Below are 17,164 nucleotides of genomic sequence, written 5' to 3' on the forward strand. Positions count from 1 at the left end.
TCCTTTTTGTTAGGACCAAATTCGTCCATAATTTTCTATGCAAATTAATCTTAAATATTGAGTCAAGTTTGAGTATTAACAAACTCCTTATGTTTAATTGCACGAGTAAGAAAGCATCATGGTAATAATATCAAATAGATAGATATCTTGAAATTTTGCAGTACTTAATTCACAAAATAGATAATCCCCACTAGCTAAAATTAATTATCATCCTTGGTCGGTAAAATGAGGTAATTTAATGGATAATTGATCCAGCCATTAATCGGCTCCACTGGTATTCACTTTTTCCATGTCAAAACCGCAAGTTGGCAAGCATTTTTGGCTATGACGATGGTTCTCACTTATGTTCTCTTACATGTTAAAGTGATATAATTATGCCACTTTATGTTTGACGAACTTATTAAGATTAGATAGTAAATGATACCTTTAGTCAACATCGTTGAGAATTTCGCCTCAATCGATTAAATTTGGAGTTAAGGTTGAAAATGTACAAAATACATTTCGATTCATTTTATCAGACGAAAATACAATATTTTGAATCAAATAACTTCTTGGATTCCAAACATGTGTTACAATTGAAACTTTTAAAAATGATGCAAAAGTGCATAATTCGGTACAAAATACAGATGATTTATTCCCATTGGGATGTCTACAGCCTTTTGCAATGGCAATGAACTCAAAGCAAACAACATCCATATTAAGACACGGTACAAGGAGGCATGTAACTGGGAGGCGGATACACCTTTTGATGCTTTTCCTTGCCGTCTCCGACGATGAAGACTGTGTTCATTCCCCAGCTTGCATGGCGTTCTAAATGACAGTGCATGAACCACACTCCTGCAGCCACCCGTAAAAGAATAAACAGTCAATTATGCGTTCATATACAAGATTGAATTCACGCAAAACTAATGCCAAAATGGTAGATACATGATAATAGATGCTATTCATTTGCAAACAAAAACGATATGTTTCTATGCGTTTCTACCGATTAAATTATAGTACCTGGATTATCAGCTTTGAATCTTATCGATGTCCACCCGTTTTTGGGGAGTCCGACGGTGTTAACATAGGGCGGATCCACTAGATTATAATCCGATACATAGGAGTCGCTGAAATTTCCATCGCCCATCCCAACGACATAAAAGCTATAGCCGTGTAAATGCATTGGGTGATTCTCTGCTGCTCCCAAATTGGTCCCTTGGAATCTTATTTCGACCTCCTCATTATAGTTAATCATTAACACTTCATTACCCACAATGGCAGCTTCCCCTAAGGCCGATACATTCCCAGTGTAGTCAAACACGAAAGATGGTTCATCCGGAAAAGTTTCGTTGTAGACTCCTAGAAGATTGCTGCACACACCAGACAAATATAATGTTTCGAGACAAATTCAGATGTTGAATATGCCTTCGCTTTAAGACAACAGAGGTTTTAGCTAGTTAAATTGGTTCGATTGGAAGAATGTTTCAGCCCGAATCAACTCTATCAGTTTGAGAAAGATATTCAATCCAAACAATAAGATCAAATTTTGTAGGTTTAACAATTTACGTACTTGTAGTATGCTTGGAGAATGCTAATCGAGGGAGCCAAAAAACTTATGTTGTTCAAGCTTGCCGAATGCATAGACCCGTCTGGACCGGTACATGTTTGATTAGCAGGACAAGGCTGCTGATTCACGGACACTGTGATCGTAATGTTTCTTGTGATGTTGGTTGGAACCGTGGATGGATGTTCTTCGCTATTCAAACTCCTCAACTGAATAGTAAAGTTTCCGGCGTCACTCTTATTGGTAAAACCCGGAAGTTCAGGTAACACAGGAGTCTCTGAGTGGTTATAAGTGCCGTTGTATTGGAATATTCCTCTTGTGACATTTTCGTTGGATGGGGCACTTGTGTCCACGAACGGACTAAAAACCATATAGTAACGACCGAGGATTTGGTTTGCAGTGACCAAAACATCCATCGTTTGACCAGGAGTTATCATGAGGTACTCAATATTAAGTGGCTTTAAATAAGCTCCATCCATTCCAACCACAGTGAGATTGTGCTCAGCTATGCCGAAGAACATCTCTTCATTCAACCCAGAGTGGATAATCCGGAGGAGATATGTTTTTCCTTGCACAACCGTTATATTGTACGCCGAACCTACGAAAGAAAAAAAAAACAAAGCACGCCATATTAAATAGTACTTATGAAGATCCTAAAATTACTTGTACTCTATATCAATCATCATTAATTAATTTTGAGGCATAATAATTTCACAAATATCTCATTTCATTAATTATAGAGTAGTAAGGTTTTATTTCATTAACTTTGAATAAGACCTTTTCTTTTATATTTATAGCATATATAGACACACACACTAGAATTAGTACCATTAGAGCATGAATAACTATCTCCCGGTTGACCATTGATGGTATAGGCCACGGACAAGTCTGGATCACCTCCAGATTCAAGAGCCTCATCGATTATGTCCTTCGTATCTCTTGCATACCATTCAGCTGCATGCCAAAATATAGTTTTGTTTAAGAAAAACAATGCAAACTGTTATTTGTGTGCGTATGTGTTTGATTGAGTGAAAAACTCATTCTTGAAAGTTAAGTTAGTTGAAGGTAGCATACAAATCACTATTGTGTGTTGCTCGTCAAACTTATAAGGGTAGTTGGTGTCGTTGACTGGCAAAATGATTATAGGACCATGTATTGTGGCACGTGACCAATCGCTGTGGGCATGCCACCATAGCGTGCCCTCTTCCTCGGTGAGTTTGATTTTCTGAAGAAAGCTTGAGTTCGTAGGGATGGGGCATTGCGTGACATATTCTGGGCCATCGGACCAAGGATACCGTATTTGCCTCACTCCATGCCTACACGTGTGTATAGTATTAGGGGGAGAGAGAGAGAGAGAGAGAGAGAGAGATGGTTGTATTATTACCAGTGAATAGTGATTCCATAAGGTCCTAAGTTGGTGACATTAACGTAAATAGTGTCGCCCTTGTGAGCACGGATCTCCGGCCCAGGAAATAGACCGTTCACGATTAGTACACTCCGATTTGTCTCACATAGCATCTCAATCGGTGTCTCATTTACCTGCAACAAAAATCATCCTATGAATCTTGAACCATTATACTCATAAAATAAGTTGCCTTATTAAATTGACGCAAGGCCTGTAGCTGAACTTTCTTATGGATCAAGACTCCAGACGGGGTTGGAAACCGCCTCTTAAAAGAGTAAAATGCATAAATCATACAACCGTAGATAGATTACTACTAAACTCTCAAGAAGTTGAAATCTTCAGAAAAATTGTATCTAGTTTGTTATTTGAATGCTGTAGTGCTCGGCCTTGAGCATTCTCCAAGATTTAACTAGCTGAGAGATTTAGACATAAAGATCATTGTTAAAATAAGGAGATTCTTGTGTTGAATACACTGATGGGATCGTGGTAAACTATAATGCCTTTGAAAGAGGCTAAAACTGGTTAACAATCAAATGCTTTGAGTAGTCACTAAATGTTCACTAAGGGGATGCTCCTACTCACCACAAAATCATAGAAGAGGACTTCGCCTTGAGCCATGCAGAAGAGCAGGGTCGCAGTGACCGCGAACCCTAGAAATGTTCCCATGGTCCCTCTCTCTCCCTGATACAAAATGGAACTTGTACTAATCACTCGATCCAGAAGTAAAGAGGAGACTTGGCTTGTGCTCTGTTTCTTTGTTCTTGTGACCTTCACCTTCCATTGACGGGGGCCTTTTTTAAAGGAAACATCTTTCAATGCTTTATGATCTCTGACTATACGGTCTCTGTCTGCTCCCACATGCAAACGAAGTCGCCGTAGGTCCCACAGAAACACGTGTCCCATTGCATTACGGTGAATGGAAATTAAATAAAATACGAGCATTTGTCATTCAAAGGCCGGTGCTCGTTTTTCCCGTGTTTCCACGAGGAAGAAGAAGAAGGTTGGTTGAAGATCACCGCAAAGGAACGGGCTGGATAACTTCTTTCAACTTGTTTAGTCGTGCCGGCCAGAAAGAGAGAGAACCTAAAGGCAAACAATATCTTACGCGCTCAACAACTGCTTCAAGATTCATTACCGATTATTATTTTGTTCTTTTCTGGAGACAGGAAGGCGTCCACTTTTTTCTAGGAGGGATGCTCGAGAATGAAGTTTCACATCCCATATGTCATGTTCCTGGACACAAGTCGACCGGGCCCCTGTTTCAGGAGTGAACAGAGCCGCTAGAAGTCGGCAGATATGCCGCAGAGAAAAATGAAAGAGTGAAAGAAAATTTCTTTTTTCTTTTTTTAATAATAGTTTGCCGACCGAAGAAAAGAAAAAAGAATAACTCGTACAGAAAGTCCAGCTAATGTTCTAGGTGCCCTAGTCATAAAGGCAAGTTTTGCCTTAGGCTTGGTTAGTCTTACAAAAAATTAATGATACGAATAACACTTGAATCAGTTATAAAATAAAATGAATGGACGAAAAAATATTCTTATCATTGACCAACATTTTTACATATAAATTGTTATTAGTAATGAGAATATTTTTTGTTGATTAATTATATCAATGGATATAACCGATTATTCTTTGAAAATATTTTCTAAATAATTTATTTTCTGTGAAATAAATGATTTTTTTAAGTTGAATGAATAATCACCAAAGTTCATGTGGACTATCTCATCAGTGCCACCTATAATGCACTACAAACACTTCCCATGATGTTTACAGAGTGCCTATTCAGTCAACTTCGAAACTTTTCGACTTTTTAACGTGTGACTTTCTAGTGGAATGTGCGAACAAAAATTTGACAATTCGAATCATTTTTTAAAATGTCTGATTGTCATTTGAGAAATTCTTTCAAATACAACCATCTTATAATGCTTGCAAATGCATTTTTTTTCCCAGAGAATGTGTAAGTTATCGAAGTAAAGCATTTTCTAGAATTTCATGCAGTAAATTATTTTCTCCAAAAGAAGAAGACGATGCAAATTGCAAAAAATAGGAATGTGAAAGTATATTTGGTTTATTTTGCCAATGTGAAATAATGGCTTATAGTCATGGCTACCTCTACCAAATTTCTACGAGGTCTCTACTGAGAGGTTTTACCTAAGACCCAGCTGTCTCAATTACTCCGTGGAACAGAAGCGGGTACGAAATCTCTTTTTCCGATACTTACTCTTGACATATAAGCACACATAGTGGATCCAGATAAGAGACAACTACAATAGCTCGAGAAAAACATGTTCGAGAAGGTGAGTGCATTATTTGATCGATAATCACGCGGTTCGAATCATTGTTTGACTAGATGAGCCAGGATCTTTCTTTTACATGGTTAGACGAGATGCCTGCGGTCAACTTTCTTTGCAGGCCGTGGATCGGCAAGGGATGATTCACTCACAGCATTTTTCAACAAAAACACGGTCCACGAGATTGAGGGTTTTGTTGTTTATCATTGCTTCATAGACGTGAAAGACCGTTTTTCGAGTAATTTAAGTTAATTTCATAAACATTGCCGGCGGGACATTAACATTTGAAAAAACCCTTAACCACTGTCGCGATATTAATGCATTTTTTTTTATGAAAACCCTTCACTTTGAGACTTAGTGATTGCACGGTACGGATTCCCAACGGAATCATCGATAAATGCCTAACATATGCTTTTGCACATATGATAAAATGCTATGGTACAAACTGTTTACGAAATGTAAATTTTTCGTATAAATATTGGTGAATATCAATTCTAAAGAGTCCCGAAGAAAGTAAACAGAGAAACTCAAGCCATGAAGGGACAGGTACGGATTGATTCTGAACATTGCTCATAGTAGCATGAGCTACTTTCGATGGCGGATTGACCAATAAAGATGAAAGGAAATGAAAATTGTGTGGTCCACATGATTAATACTTCAACTGTGAACCTCGAGATGTCACATCCATAAATCTTAAAGGGCGTGTCTAAATGTTTTTATTTCTATCTTTTCCGCTTCTTTTATGATCTCTAGCTAATTAAAGATTCATTAAACACGCTCTAGATCTCATGAACTAGTTATTTCCAATCCTTTGGCCCATGCAAGGGCCCTGATCAAGTGTAATTTGTACACAATTAGCGGAATCCAAATATGTATCCCCCAGTTTCCAGCTAAAAATTTCCTAATACCCCCAATAAATTGAAAATTCTCTAGTTTTTACCTTTTTCTTTTTGCATAATCTAAATTTGCGATGGACACCTTAGACTTTTTCTTATTCCAAAATATATAATACTCTCACAATATACAAATTTGACATGTAAACTCATATATAATGTTTTCGTGATTTTCTAAAAGTTGGATAGAATTCAACACATAAACAAATAATTTTTTTATTTCTTGAGAGTACACCGGTCGTCACAGCCTTTACACTATGCTAATAGAAACATACATGCACTCCCGATTGCCCAACATCAACAATTTATCCGTATGAATCATTATATACTAAATATTGGGTATTTTCCTGTTTCTTCTGAGCCTATGAACCTTGGCACATAATCATCAATTTGGGAGGGTGGGAACGTCTTATGTTGCATCTAAGAATATCTCCCTCATCAGAGTTCTGCTTCGACTGGTGAATCGACGAAGAACAATACCTAGCGTATACATTTGAGGCGTGTAGACACTTTCCTTAATTTGATGTTGTTCCCATGATGTTGCCCCCATAACTGGACAAGATCCTGCTCCTGTGGAAGTTTCCTCGCGTATTTCTACACCATTCCATGGTCATGTAGCTCACTCCTTAAGCGATCACTTTTTAATTTACATAATTCCCTGCAATACACAAGGCGTGATTTCATGTTCGTACAAGAAACCGAAAAACACATTTCTCACAACACGAACGCCATGTTTGGAGCTTCGTATTTTCCTCGGATACAAACAATGTACCAGAGCAGAAATGAGTAACAAGGGTGCACCTTTTAATTAATCAACGCGCTACGAAAATTATCAAAAGTACCGTGAGACTGATGGAACAACTGGAGCTTAATAGCAAAACATATAATAATAAGATATCTTTATGATGTAAACTGGAGTTTACCATGGTGATTATATAAATCATTTTTATTATAAATTGGGAATTTGGATGAAAGATTATTCAAAGAATTAGTATGTCGTAATGTAATAAAAAACCACGGGCCTCACAAAATGTGAGATTCTAATTAAGTTGCGAGGATATAATTCCTCACGAATATAAATAAATAATAATAATAATTCCTCACGAGTGTTCTACTTTTTTGGCATGAAATTTTCAACTTTTAGCGGAACCCCACCAGAGTGAGTGCTTTCTGAGTCTAGGAAGGACACTGATGATCGTACTATCACATGATAATAACAATGTGAAGACAAAAACAAAGTTAATTGGGAAGATTTAAAATAGCTTCCGTTGTCGTATCATCGAGCTTGTTCTCGCCGAATTATTTTGGGTCATCACTGATTGAATCACAGAACAAGGTCATGTGGGGGCAATTAGAAGATAATCATAACAAGGCTAACTTGATAATCACTATGATTGACGACTAAATTAACATGCGGCCTGCATGGAAGTAACCTTGCTCTTTAATTTATTATAATGTTCCATGGGACGACTAGGTACAGTCATGTAATAATTATGTTTGCTATGTGGACACATTTCTAGCGTAATTAATGCAGAACTAGACAACATGAATGAGATCGTGCTGGTGAAAGCAAAGCTAATGATTCCGTCCGACTTAGTGAAAAAACCGGATCCTAGAAGGCTAGATTGACTACAAAAGCAAAGGCTTTTGGTTAAGGAAATGGAGGAATTAGGCAACAAACCGTCTCAGTGGTCACGACTAGGTTTTGCATCTAAGCAATTGGTGTGTATAGGTTGAACATTGTCATTCTTGACCCGAGCAAAACATTGCATGACTTACATATAGATTATATCGATCAAGTCAATCTTTATCATTAATTATGTAGTATCCACAATTGATTAGTTGAAATAATATTAGTTTGTGCTATGTACAAAAACATATATGCAATGACTTCTCTAGCACTACTGCAAAATAAGCTTTTAAAACATTGTTGCTCTTCATCAGGTCAAATTATAATCCTATTTCTAGAATTAGCTCGTTTTTTACCCGCTTACACACGGATCAAACGTGCATCAGTTAGCTTGCTTAGAGATTGATTAAGAGGAAACTAGCTCTAGCACTCTAGATGCGTGCGTGCTCGCCGTAACCATTCTTTGTTGATTCCAACCACATAGATGTAAAATAAAAGTCGTAAAAATAATTGATTAAAAAAGGTTTAATTAATGTGTAAGATATCTCTTTTTTCTGCCCACATGGATCTCCTCGATCTCCGCTGGTCATGGACCACCTTTGTCCTCGTCGAATTTATTCAGCGCATAAATCATGGCAAAATGTTTAGGATCCTCTACTTTATCGTACGGGCACGTGGTGTAGGTGTAATACAATTATTAATTCAGACGCGTCAAGCGCTTGAATGATTGAGTCCTTTTCTGACACAAGGGACAGCACTTGCAGGAAGGACTTGAGGGGGGCTCTTGGAAAGAGGAAATGAAAGCACACGGTAAGAGCAGCAGAGTCATTGTCCTTATGTTGGGATTGCTTAAAGTAGACGAGCAAGAAGAAAGTTTGGTGTGCCAAAGAGCCAAAAAGGACAAACGAAAGGCTGATGACATGCAATAATGGACGACTGGCATAGTGAAGTCTATGATGTTTTTAGCTTTGTATTTTATATGAAATGATGAATCGAATAAGTGCAATCACTCCAAACGCATAAAGATATAGAGAAATTGTCTAATCAATCTAAACATATTGTACAAGAAGTAATTCAGTCATAAATTTAATTTTGTGTGAAATTTTAATATTATCATTTTGATCAATTAAAATTGAAATTGCTGATGTAGTGATGTGCCACGTAAAACAATCAATGATAATTGAATTGCTACGTTAGTGATTGCCGGTGAAAATGGACCAAAAGAATTACATTGAACTTTTGTGCGAAGATTTAAAAATAAAATGGCTATTTTGGAATTATCACTAAAAGAACTACACCAGAAAGAAACCCAGACGATGTCCAACAAGCCTGCTTTAGGTAAATAAGCCAAAAACTGTAAAACAGTCCTCTATATCTACTGCACAATAATAGAGTTGATAAAGGGTAGTTGACAAGCGGAACGAAGCTCGATTTCACTCTTCTCGTAGGGATTCTATGTAAGATCTCCGCGATACAATAAGTGAGAAGCCACAGTACAAAATCCAGTACATGCAATAATGGCTCATGGATTTTGTGCGCGCGCGTGCTTTAGCTAGGGATGTATCGGCTACCCTACTCGACCTGAATGAGTGAGATGGAGTAGCATAAGAGATTGAACTAGTGGAAAACAAGACAAAATGCTTACCTCCTGGTTCCATAACCCACGGTGCAATTGATCGATATGTGTCTATTCGGGAACTCCTATAAATGGGAATGGGAGGCTATTGAGAAGCATGATGTGTTGTGATTGAAGGCCTGTTAAGCCACTCTGCAAGAATTGATTCATCTCTTGGCTTTCCTGACTTTTGACTCTTGGGAGCAAAAGATCATCGGTCGAGGAAAGAGCTTGCCTGAGGCATTCGATGGAAGAAGGGATTGAAGAAGATCTAGACTTCATTGCATTTAATCATCAACTTAGAGAACTAAGCAGTACATGTACAAAACCTTTAGGAGCATAAGATGTACTACATAGTGTGTACTATCCCTCGCCGTCACTATGAGGCCTCAAGATCTATTAGTTAATGTCATATATCATACTTATTAATTTCTAGGAGTTTAGGTGAGAATGGAGGGCAAACCCCAAACTTATCCTCCGATGGTCATTTCTATTTTTAGCAGTTTCTTTTTATGTGCAGAATTTTATTATTCCATAACAAATGAATACGAATTTTTATCCATGCTAGTAAATTTCAATAAGTCCCAGTAAACGTTAAAAATTTATTGGTTAATAAATTGATATATGATTTTTTTTTCTTTTTGACCTTTTTCCAAGTAACTTGCTAGTAACTTACTTAGACTTTTGAAATTACAATTTTTTTTGGTAATTTGAAAATTACCAACTTTTGTACTAACCTATCAAATTTTATATGGATATTTTATGAACTTTTCAAACTTATTAATCGATAATAATTAGGTACCAATCTAAATTAGGATAAACTCCCAACTACGTTTAAGTTATCAGGTCTTATTTGAATTATTACCAATGTTGAATTGGTTTTTATAACATATGAATTTTTCTATGGAGTTATCATTTTTATTTTTTTGTTAGCAATCCCTTAAATTGAAATCTCGCTTGATGACGTAAGTTGTCGCCAAGACCTCTACAACCTCAATTCTAGGTCGATCTAAGGTTGAACACCTCATATAGCATCAATCTGAGCAATCACAATGGCTTGCACTTGGATCTTGCAGCACCGAGGGCTTGTGGTGAAGGGCAAAGGCGTGTGGGCGCTCGCGCGAGAGAGAAGGCATAAATGTGAGTTGGGCGAAGGCAACTAACGAGTGATGTATGGCAGTGGTAGAGTGAGAAGGCCGACATAAGCCTAATTAATGTAACTGGCATGCCTTATATAACATAAGCCTAATTAATTTTAGGTTTACATGTTATCTAAATGAAACCAGGATAACATTTTTTTTTTTTTAACAAATTTATGAAGAGATATGTATTATTCTAAAACTATATGCATTCTAAAACTAAATGCATCTGCCCTAATTAAAAGACCAAAAATTATTTGCGCTAAGCTCTAAATATGCGTGAGACAGTGATGACCAATGATGATTGATACTATCATGATGCATTGAAATACACATTAAGATTGGAATTAACCATGTCATTGATAGTATGCTATTTCAAGGCCATCAAGGTTTAACTAATCAAATCAATCATAGCAAATCACACGAGAAAATATTAGGGTCCAACCTGAGGGAGTAAAAGTTCGAAGCCCTAATATGTATAGACTAATGCAAGGAAAATAAAATAAGGAATCAAAGTCAAACTAAAGCATGGCAATGATAAAGATTAATCAATCCTAAATATGCACACTGCGAAATTGGACTTATCAAGGCTTAACTAAAAAGATAAAGATTTAAGCATGACTTGATATCAAATGGCGTAGTAGAACTTGAATATTCCCCCTCCCCCCCAAAAAAAAAAAAAGAAAAAAAAAAAGTTCATGTTTTAAGAAAATTCATGAAAAGTCGAGCGTATATGTCAAGTTGCACCCAACTACATGAAATATAATTGTCTAATACTCAAGTAGAAACTCCATTCAAGCAATCACTTCCTCACACCACGCAATTGCATCGAACAGAATATGGCCAGCTGGAACAAATCATACTCAGTCTAAATCAATTCTTAAAGGGAAAAATTACCCTAACAACCTAAACCTATTACATTTTCTTTTCTTTTTTTTTCATTTAGTCATGAACTTTTTTTTCTAGCCAATTCAATCATAAACCTTTTGCAATCGTACCAATTCGGTTCATCCACCCAATTTTGGCTGGATTTTTTTGGTTGAAGGAGCCAAGAGAATAGTGGTAACTCAGCTTTGCCACGAAAACTGAGATGACTCGATAAGGCGAAGAGGGTCTGGTGAAGGAACCGTGGAGGGTGATGGTGCGACGATCGCGATCCATCGTGAAGGAGCGGTGGAACGTCTGTGAGGGCTGCCCAACATCAAGGACTAGTTTCCGGACGTCGAAATTGCCGTCGATAGCCAATAGAATTATTTTGGGAAGCAGCATATATTCCGAAGGACTCCTCTTGTTTCTATGGCAAACTCGATGAAGTCCAAGATGGTTTGGTGTGTTCACTCTGCACAGTACTGCAGCTTACAGTTTAGGCATATATTTCTTAAAAAAAAAAATGCATGTGGTAGGAACAAATAAGCAATTGCCCGTAATTAGTTTACAGTTGTCGTAATTTATGTTCATTCAGACGTTTATATGTGTGGATATTATCTAAGATATGTCCAATTGACTGCATGAGAAGGACAGTCTCGGTCAGGAAAATAGTGCACGAAATTTCATTGAGTATTGGAGGGTGATAATGAAACGATAGTAGACGAGTCCTTTCAAGAAATAAATCGGTTGCTATACGTTATACAATATTTCACTTTCATAAATCCTAAACAAATGTTTTTCAACACGTTGCTATAATTCCGTAAAGTTTCTCTAAACAATTCAGATAAGAAGGGTCGGAAATCTCAGAAATAAACTATAGTTCTTATTAATTGCAAGAGATTATTTTGAGTTATTATTATCATAATGAATATTGAAAGCCAAGTTCACTAATTCACTCAATAATTTTTTTTATGGGATCCACTTGATGATTTGTTGATGTCAATGTATGAAGTTGCTAAGATAAGTTAAAGAATGCTACATCATCGTCCACATCATGGTGAGACGACGATTCTTTGCTATTTGTATATTGATAGTTAGTTTCAAACGCTATAGATTTTTGACCTTTGAATATTTTAGGATCTTCATTGAATTTGATTTCATAAGTTATGAGAGCTGCAATAAGTTCATCCGAATCAAAGAATTGAAGTATTTGAGCTTAAGGAATTGATATTTTCACGTAAGTCCATTCTGTTGGTAATGCTCGAAATATCTTGCTTGTATGATTCTCTTTTTTGTAGATCATGCCATGCGTGGCAAGTCTACCCATGATGTACTTGTAGTGCACGAATATTTCCTTTGTGTGTTCATGGGACTCTCCGTTCTGAATGTCTCGTGATCTCCAAGCAATATATTCATCTCGGTCTCTTTTAAGTATCGGTGCCTTTATAGGGCAAATCCCAAATTTCCTGCCGACCAAAAAGAAGAAATTATATTAAACTCAATAGGCATTCAAGCACAACACAAATATGTACGACTTTTGATTTTAGACTATCTCGTTTCTTCCGAAATCTGTGTAGAATTAGCCGCGAATAAAGAATCAGCAGCTTAACCTCTTTGTTGGAATATATGAACCTCTTTCGATCACAATCCATAACGCATAGTCCGTGGATTGAATAAACATTTTCATCATGCATTTCGAATAAGTATAATTAGCTCCTTCAAACCTAGGAAGTTGAATAATAGAATGTTCTTCACAAATAAGCTCCTGTAAAGTTGCCATAAAAGATTTTTTTGCTCTTGAGCAACTTGCTCCAATGCCAATTAAAGAGGCTACCACAACGATCAAAATGAGGGTGAATAGGTTGTTTTAAGAAACCTAAAACTGTTTCATGGAATGCTTGCAAATACACTTGTGTAGAAACTTACGCAGATGCGGAAGATTTTAACCAACAGTTAGTAAAAGATTTGTGCGACAAATTCCAGCTGAAAAAGTCAATCTAAACTTCGAGGAATTACGAGACCTTCATTAGAATAAGGTCCCAAATAAAAGACCAAAGTCACACAATCTTGATAATTAATCTTTATCCGAATTACATCTATCAGCCTAACATCACAATCAAATTGAAAACAAAGAGCTGATTAAATATAATGATTATCCTAGGACATACGACATGTTGAACTTACCAACTCATTGCGTTGTGAAAGAGGCATCACAACTTTTACAAGCTTTCTTTCTCAGCATAGAGTGTACGAAATGGTTTCTTCATTCCTCCGTCAGCTGAACCACATGGGAGCTAAGAAAAGCACTATTTTGCCAATCTCATAAACTAATACAATAGCCGGTACCCATCTTTAATACCAGAATAAAAATCTGATTTAAAGCATATCTTTGTATGTACGATCCATCAAGTTCCTCGACTAATCGTGCAAATACATTTCGAATTACTTATCAAAAGAAAATTACATTATTCTGAATGAAGATTACAATTGAAACTTATTAGAATGATCTAAAGTTGCGAATCTTCGATAGTAATATACTTATGAACCCAAAGCAAACGGCGTCATGATTAAAGCCCAGAACAAGGAGGCATGTGTTGGGGCGGCGGAAGCAACTTCTGGTCCGTGTTTGGCCCCTCTCCAACGATGAGGACCGTGTCCATTCCCCAGCTTGCATGGCGATCTAAGTGACAGTGCACGAACCACACCCCTACAAGCACAAATGAAAGAATAATCTGTCAATTATGCATTCATCTACATAACTAAATTCATGCAAAACTAATGGCGAAATGGATAAGAAATATATTTTTCCATGCATTTCTCCTGATGAAATCCTAATACCTGGATTATTGGCTCTGAATCTGATCGCTGTCCAGCCGTTTTTGGGGAGTCCAACGGTGTTAATATAGGGCGGATCCACTGTATTATACTGCGATACATAGGAGTCACTGAAATTTCCATCGCCCATTCCGACGACATAAAAGCTATAGCCGTGCAAATGCATGGGGTGATTCTCCGCTGCTCCGAAGTTGGTCCCTTGAAATCTTATTTCGACCTCCTCATTATACTTGATCATCAACACTTCGGTGCTCACAAAGGCAGCTTCCCTAAGGCCGAGACATTTCCAGTGTAGTCGAACACAAAGGGTGGTTTATCCGGAAAAGTATTGTTGTAGACTCCACTTATATTGCTGCACACACCACATGAACATAATGTTATAGACACATTTGGATGTTGAATTACGCCTTCGCTTTCAACCAGTTAAATTGGTTCGGTTTGGAAAACATTTCAACCTGAATCACCTCTATTGGTTTAAGAAAAATATTCAATCCGAACAAATAGGATCAAAGTTGGTAGGTCTAGTGATTTACTTACTTGTAGTATGCTTGGAGAATGCTAATCGATGGAGTCAAAAACTTATGTTGTTCAAGCTCGCCGAATGCATAGAGCCCTGTGGACCAAGACATGTTTTATTAGTAGGACACGGCTGTTGATTCACAGACACCGTGATCGTAATGTTCCTAGTGATTTTGGTCGGAACTGTGGCTGGATGTTCTTTACTGTTCAAACTCCTCAATTGGATAGTGAAGTTTCCAGCATCGCTCTTGTTGGTAAAACCCGGAAGCTCGGGTAATGCGGGAGTCTCAGTGGTTATAACTACCGCTGTATTGGAATATCCCCCTTGTGACGTTTTCGTTGGTCGAGGCATCAGTGTCCACAAACGGACTGAATTCCATGTAGTAGCGACCAGGGCTTTGGTTCGCGGTGACCAAAACGTCCATTGTTTGACCAGGAGTTATCATGAGGTAATTGGTCTTAAGTGGCTTCAAATAAGCTCCATCCATTCCGACTACGGTGAGATTGTGCTTGGCTATGCCAAAGAACATCTCTTCATTCATCCCCGAGTGGATGATCCGAAAGAGATACGTTTTTCCTTGCACAACTGTTATATTGTACATCAAACCTACAAAAGAAAAGGAAAACACCTTCTTAACAAACCAAGGAAAAAAGGAAAAGCTTTTCTTTTTGAAAAATAGCATATATCACACTCATATATACACACAAGAATTAGTACCATTAGAGCATGGATAAGTGTCTCCAGGTTGACCATTGATGGTATAGGCCACAGATAAGTCTGGATCGCCCCCAGTAGCAAGAGCCTCATCAATTATGGCCTTCGTATCTCTCGCATACCATTCAGCTGCGTGCCAAATTATAGTTTTGTTAAGAAAAACAAAACAAACTGTTATTTGTGCATGTGTAAGTAAAAAATTATTTCTGTGATTTAAGTTAGTTGAAATTAGAATACCGATCACAATTGTGTGTTGTTTGTCAAACTTGTAAGGGTAGTTAGTGCCACCAACAGGCAAAATGATTATAGGGCCGTGTACAGTTGCACGTGTCCAATCGCTGTGAGCATGCCACCATAGCGTGCCTTCTTCTTCGGTGAGAATGACTTTTTGAAGGAAGCTTGAGTTCGTAGGGATTGGGCATTGTGTGACATTCTCCGGGCCATCAGACCAGGGATACCTTATTTGTCTCACTCCATGCCTGCACATGTGGACAATATTAGGAAGGCGAGAGAGGAGGGGGGGATCAAGGGTGGAGGAAGGGTGGTTTTATTTTTACCAATGAATAGTGACTCCATAAGGTCCTATGTTGGTAACATTGACATAGATGGTATCGCCCTTGTGAGCACGAATCTTCGGCCCCGGAAACAGACCATTCACGGTCAATACAGTCCGATTCGTCTCACACAACATGTCAATGGGTGTCTCCTTTACCTACCACAAATAAAAAATCATCCTATAAAACTTGGGCCGTCATACATCTGACACAGTCTCTCTTATTAAATTGATGCAAGAATCGTTTTGGCACATCCTTATTTACAGTAACATTAATTCATTCAAAGCCTCTAGCTGAATTTTCTTCCGGAGTAAAGACTCCAAATGGGGTTGGAAACCGCATCCGAAAGAATAAGTTAATAAATCACATGACTGTAGAAATTTGCGGGATACTACTAAACTGTGAAGAAATTGAATATAAGTTGATTCTTACATTGAATATTGTAATATGATAACATTTACGATTTATGAGATTATGGTTGAATCTAATGCTTCTAAAGGAGTCTAAAACTCATAACGAATGGGACAATAGTCTCTAAATGTTCTATATGGCCTGAAAATGACACGCTTGAAGTGCTCAGGGACGGGATATTCCTACTTACCACGAAATCATAGCGGAGGACTTTGCCTTGAGCTATGCAAAAGAGCAGGGTCAAGGTGAACGCATACCCTAGAAATGTACCCATTCTCTCTCTCTCTCTCTCTCTCTCGGAGAACTTGTACCAATCACTTGATATGTTCTCTTTCTACTTGTGACCTTCCCCTTCCATGGAAAGGAGCAATTTATAGGAAATTTCTTTCAATGTTTAGCAGTCGCTGTCTCACTAGCGTGAGCCGCCGTAGTGCCCACAGAAACGTGCCCTTTGACCTCACAACAGATGAAACTTCAAGGAAGAAAAGATGATCATTTGTCTTTCGAAGGCACGTGCTCATTTTTTCCGTGTTTCCACGAAGGAGAAGATTGGTTAAAGAGCACCGCCAAGGGAAGAGCTGATAAATTTCTCTCGACTTACTTAGTCATACGGGCTTAAAGGGTTTTAACAAAATATTTCTGAAACTTCAAGGAAGAGAAAGATGATCATTTGTCTTTCGAAGGCAAAGGGAGAAGAATGGTAAATTTCTCTCGACTTACTTAGGGCCTGTTTGGCTGCAATTGTTT

At 37.7% G+C, this 17,164-nt stretch overlaps 2 protein-coding genes and 1 long non-coding RNA gene across 3 annotated transcripts; all 3 read right to left on the reverse strand.

The window, feature by feature from the left end:
- Positions 1-556: 556 nt before the first annotated feature.
- On the reverse strand, positions 557-3,755 carry LOC104445774 (laccase-14). Its single transcript, XM_010059697.3, has 7 exons — positions 3,534-3,755; positions 2,931-3,085; positions 2,621-2,862; positions 2,375-2,500; positions 1,553-2,144; positions 1,003-1,352; positions 557-837 (listed from the first exon to the last, which is right to left on the reverse strand). The coding sequence occupies exons 1-7, from the start codon at positions 3,615-3,617 to the stop codon at positions 698-700; spliced, it is 1,689 nt and encodes a 562-aa protein (XP_010057999.1). The 5' UTR covers positions 3,618-3,755; the 3' UTR covers positions 557-697.
- A 2,568-nt stretch (positions 3,756-6,323) lies between these two features.
- On the reverse strand, positions 6,324-9,660 carry LOC104445773. The gene is made up of 2 exons (XR_726071.3): positions 9,408-9,660; positions 6,324-6,790 (listed from the first exon to the last, which is right to left on the reverse strand). It is a non-coding gene; the product is annotated as an uncharacterized LOC104445773 (long non-coding RNA).
- A 4,140-nt stretch (positions 9,661-13,800) lies between these two features.
- LOC104429460 (laccase-14) lies at positions 13,801-16,741 on the reverse strand. The gene is made up of 8 exons (XM_039314020.1): positions 16,608-16,741; positions 16,010-16,164; positions 15,690-15,931; positions 15,456-15,581; positions 15,042-15,344; positions 14,756-14,831; positions 14,222-14,487; positions 13,801-14,090 (listed from the first exon to the last, which is right to left on the reverse strand). The coding sequence occupies exons 1-8, from the start codon at positions 16,689-16,691 to the stop codon at positions 13,951-13,953; spliced, it is 1,392 nt and encodes a 463-aa protein (XP_039169954.1). The 5' UTR covers positions 16,692-16,741; the 3' UTR covers positions 13,801-13,950.
- Between the last annotated feature and the right edge of the window lie 423 nt (positions 16,742-17,164).

This window comes from Eucalyptus grandis, chromosome 5, assembly GCF_016545825.1.
Source record: "Eucalyptus grandis isolate ANBG69807.140 chromosome 5, ASM1654582v1, whole genome shotgun sequence".
NCBI classification, from domain to species: domain Eukaryota; kingdom Viridiplantae; phylum Streptophyta; class Magnoliopsida; order Myrtales; family Myrtaceae; genus Eucalyptus; species Eucalyptus grandis.

Coding starts and splice junctions, on each gene's coding strand:
- LOC104445774 (XM_010059697.3), bottom strand. CDS start 3,617: ATGGGAACATTTCTAGGGTTCGCGGTCACTGCGACCCTGCTCTTCTGC. Junction 3,086..3,533: donor TCCTCTTCTATGATTTTGTG/GTGAGTAGGAGC, acceptor TTTTTGTTGCAG/GTAAATGAGACACCGATTGA. Junction 2,863..2,930: donor TATGGAATCACTATTCACTG/GTAATAATACAA, acceptor ACACACGTGTAG/GCATGGAGTGAGGCAAATAC.
- LOC104429460 (XM_039314020.1), bottom strand. CDS start 16,691: ATGGGTACATTTCTAGGGTATGCGTTCACCTTGACCCTGCTCTTTTGC. Junction 14,832..15,041: donor GGGGATATTCCAATACAGCG/GTAGTTATAACC, acceptor CTTGGTCCACAG/GGCTCTATGCATTCGGCGAG. Junction 14,488..14,755: donor ATTCTCCAAGCATACTACAA/GTAAGTAAATCA, acceptor TCTCGGCCTTAG/GGAAGCTGCCTTTGTGAGCA.